The sequence below is a fragment of the Mus pahari genome, chromosome 14 (assembly GCF_900095145.1).
Source record: "Mus pahari chromosome 14, PAHARI_EIJ_v1.1, whole genome shotgun sequence".
Lineage (NCBI taxonomy): Eukaryota > Metazoa > Chordata > Mammalia > Rodentia > Muridae > Mus > Mus pahari.
In genome coordinates, this window is record NC_034603.1 from 64,285,236 (window position 1) to 64,288,137 (window position 2,902).

Genomic DNA, 2,902 nt, shown 5'->3' on the forward strand with positions numbered 1-2,902 from the left:
AGAGAGAGAGAGAGAGAGAGAGAGAGAGAGAGAGAGAGAGAGAGAGAGAGAGAATTAGATGAACCAGGCCATGGGTGGTTCTATGGTTCACTCTATGGTAAGAGCCCGCGGAAACACTCTGGTCTAGGTTCGTCCTGAAGGATGGGAATATCCTAAAAGGGAATAGACTGCGAAAGGAAAATGAAGCCTAGACAAGACTCTGATCAAGGCTCGAAGTTTAATAACCGAACTCTGTTTAAGTAACATGGAAAAATCCCAGCCCCCTCTTTAGTCTTTTAAAGTTGCCAGCGGAGATCCGATCATAGGTGGGTCCAAGGAATCGTAGGCGGGTCCAAGGATCGAGGCGGGGATGAGTGTCTGTTGATGTAGGCGGTCCAAGGATGCTGCATTCTGGGAGATCTGAGGTGTTCCTCTCGGTAGGCGGTAGAAACACAGCAACTCTCTGGTGGGCCTCAGCGCCTGTAGGGGGCTGGTGTTTTGAGGGAGAGTGATTAGTGGAGGTGGGAGACCCCAACAGTTGTACATCCTCAGGAAACAATTTCTAAATGAGCAACGAATAAAGACTGGTAGGGTCTTGTTATGTAGCCCAGGCTAGCCTTGAAGTCATTATTCTCCTGCCTCATATTCCCAGGGGCTGAAATTATAGGCACCAGGCACGAGGATGAGGTTACAGTAGGAACACAAAATGAAATGTGGAGAGAGGCTTCCTTAGCAGATTCGAGCACCTCACTGTCCCCAGCAAGGAGGGAGATTCCAAGAGAGGGGACGTACACAGTGCGCGGTGTATTTTGGGAGAGGCTTTATACCCAGAGAGGCAGTCTGAGTGTCCCGAGGCGCTTCGTGTGTTGGCATCACGAGGGCACATTGGCACGGAAATGGGCACACATGGACTGAGATGTTTTTTTCTTGGCAGTAGGAGCACACACCTGACAGCTTTGTCACCTCAGCAAATGGGATGGGGTGCTGAGAACACACCCCGATCAAAAAGCCAGCATCACACGCTTATTACGGTGTCAAGTATCTGAGCACAGGCGTGGTTGAGTCTGGGCCCAGTCTCTGGCTGGCTGATGGTGCGGTGAGGAGGCACTATTACTGCGGCCTGATATGGCTTAGGGGAGGCAGGGGCCACCGCCTCACCCACAGTTGGACAGGCTTGGGAGGCCGCCAGCTGGGGTTTGGCTGCAGCCCTCTGAACCTGCTCTAGCCTCCAAAGCCTCATCTCATTTAAGAAGAGGCAGGCTGCTGCCACCTAGTGGCCAGGGCTCGAGAGGCGCCCTCGTCGACCTCCATCCAATCACCGACATTCTCAAATATTCTCTCAACATCCTACTCTCACCTCAGGTTCTGCAGTCAGCCAAGGAACAGATTAAATGGTCGCTATTGAAATGAAGACCTTGCGGTCAAGGCTCCTTCCCCAGAGAACTTTTGCCAGCCCCAAGATCTCAAGAGGCAAGAGAGACCACCCTGCCTTCTCAGGCCTCTCTCAGAACTGATCCCTGAGGTTTCCCGCCAGGGATTCTGAGACGCAAAAGCTTGACCCCAGCTTCGTCACCCCTGCTCAGCACCCTAACCTCCCTTGGGGTTATGGGAACCAGCAAAGTTGCCTCCCCTCGGACCTCTGACATTCTCAGCCCTAGGCCTTAATAAACTTCCAATTTTTTTCCTCAAAGACCTCCTTTCTTGGCTTTGGAGTGTGTGTGTGTGTGTATACCTGTGAATGAGGTCAGAGTGCGTCCAGGGAAAGGGTTGTATTTAACACGAGGGGTGCAACACTGATACCCTGGTGTTGCATGAGTGGTTGAGCGGTTAAACACGACAGTGTGGCATGGTAAGAGTCATAGTGACAGGAATAATATTCTTCCAGGAAAAGGAGAGTGAAGATGGCTTCCCCGTTTTGTGTGTGCAGTACCCACAGGGATTCCTTGAGTCATTTTTTCCATTCTAGGCTCCAGAAAGGAAGGGAGTCAGGCTTTCTTTGACAAACCGAGGAACTGTTTGGCTATTTTTCTTGGCGCGCCTGGGACCGCGGAATTCTTATCTTGGCATAGATCCTGGATAGTAGAGCCCTATAATTTGCTGTCTCTATCTGGGAACGAGGGGGCAGCGAGTGGTGGCCACTGCGCGTGTGTGCAGAGCATCCGTGTACCTACGAGGCTGCGAAGGACGGGGGTCGGGGGTGGGACGGACAGGGGTGTCTAGAGAGGCGACAGACGGAAGGAGATTCACGGTGACACATCTCAAGGATGGAGATGAATAAACTTTCTGAGCATCCCGAAACCCCTTCCTATCCTAGTCCCAGTCTCTGAACTTTCTCCCGGTTTTTCTGTGACCCATACGCTTTCGGCGTCTCCACGCCGCGGACTCTTCTATGGCAGCGTGGGGTGTCATCTTCTTGGATCCCTTGAGGTTTTCGGCTGCTCCCACGCTCCGCCTCGGCCCCGCCTCTCACAGGAGCATCGCGCAGCAGGAAGCTCCGCCCCCTCACCACATCCGTGGTCCTAGAGCGCCACCTGGAGGGTACTGCGGGCACGCATCCGTGTCCTCGGCCTCGATAACTCCGCCCCTAAGGTGGAACCGATCCTCCTCCTAGTGTTTCTCACCGATCTCTGACACCAGCGCCAGTGCGTTGCCCTGGCAACCATCACGCGTGACTTCCCGCGACTTCTCTCACAACGCCGAGCTTTTTGGCAGCCGCCGTAATAAAAATAGTGGTGAACCTTGGATCTTAATAAAAGCCTGTCCCTGTGGTTGTCATTTCCAGGCCATGAGTGTGGGAGACCAGCCTAGGTTGTGTGAGACACTATCTCAAAACAAAACAAAACAAAACAAAACAAAACAAAACAGATATTTATACTGAATTTGACTACGTCTGTAATTAGAGAACTCTGCGAGGATACGGGGA

The 2,902-nt window shown here is 52.5% G+C and overlaps 1 protein-coding gene across 2 annotated transcripts in view; it reads left to right on the top strand.

The window, feature by feature from the left end:
• Copz2 (coatomer protein complex subunit zeta 2) overlaps positions 1-1,664 on the top strand; it is an 11,649-nt gene extending 9,985 nt beyond the window's left edge. Inside the window, exon 9 of one of the 2 annotated variants that reach the window (XM_021213207.1) lies at positions 1,342-1,664. In XM_021213207.1, the coding sequence (XP_021068866.1) occupies positions 1,342-1,389 (48 nt within the window). In that variant the 3' untranslated portion in view covers positions 1,390-1,664. The remainder of the gene's footprint in view (positions 1-1,341) is intronic. The other variant, XM_021213206.2, reaches the window with a different exon arrangement.
• Positions 1,665-2,902: the final 1,238 nt, after the last annotated feature.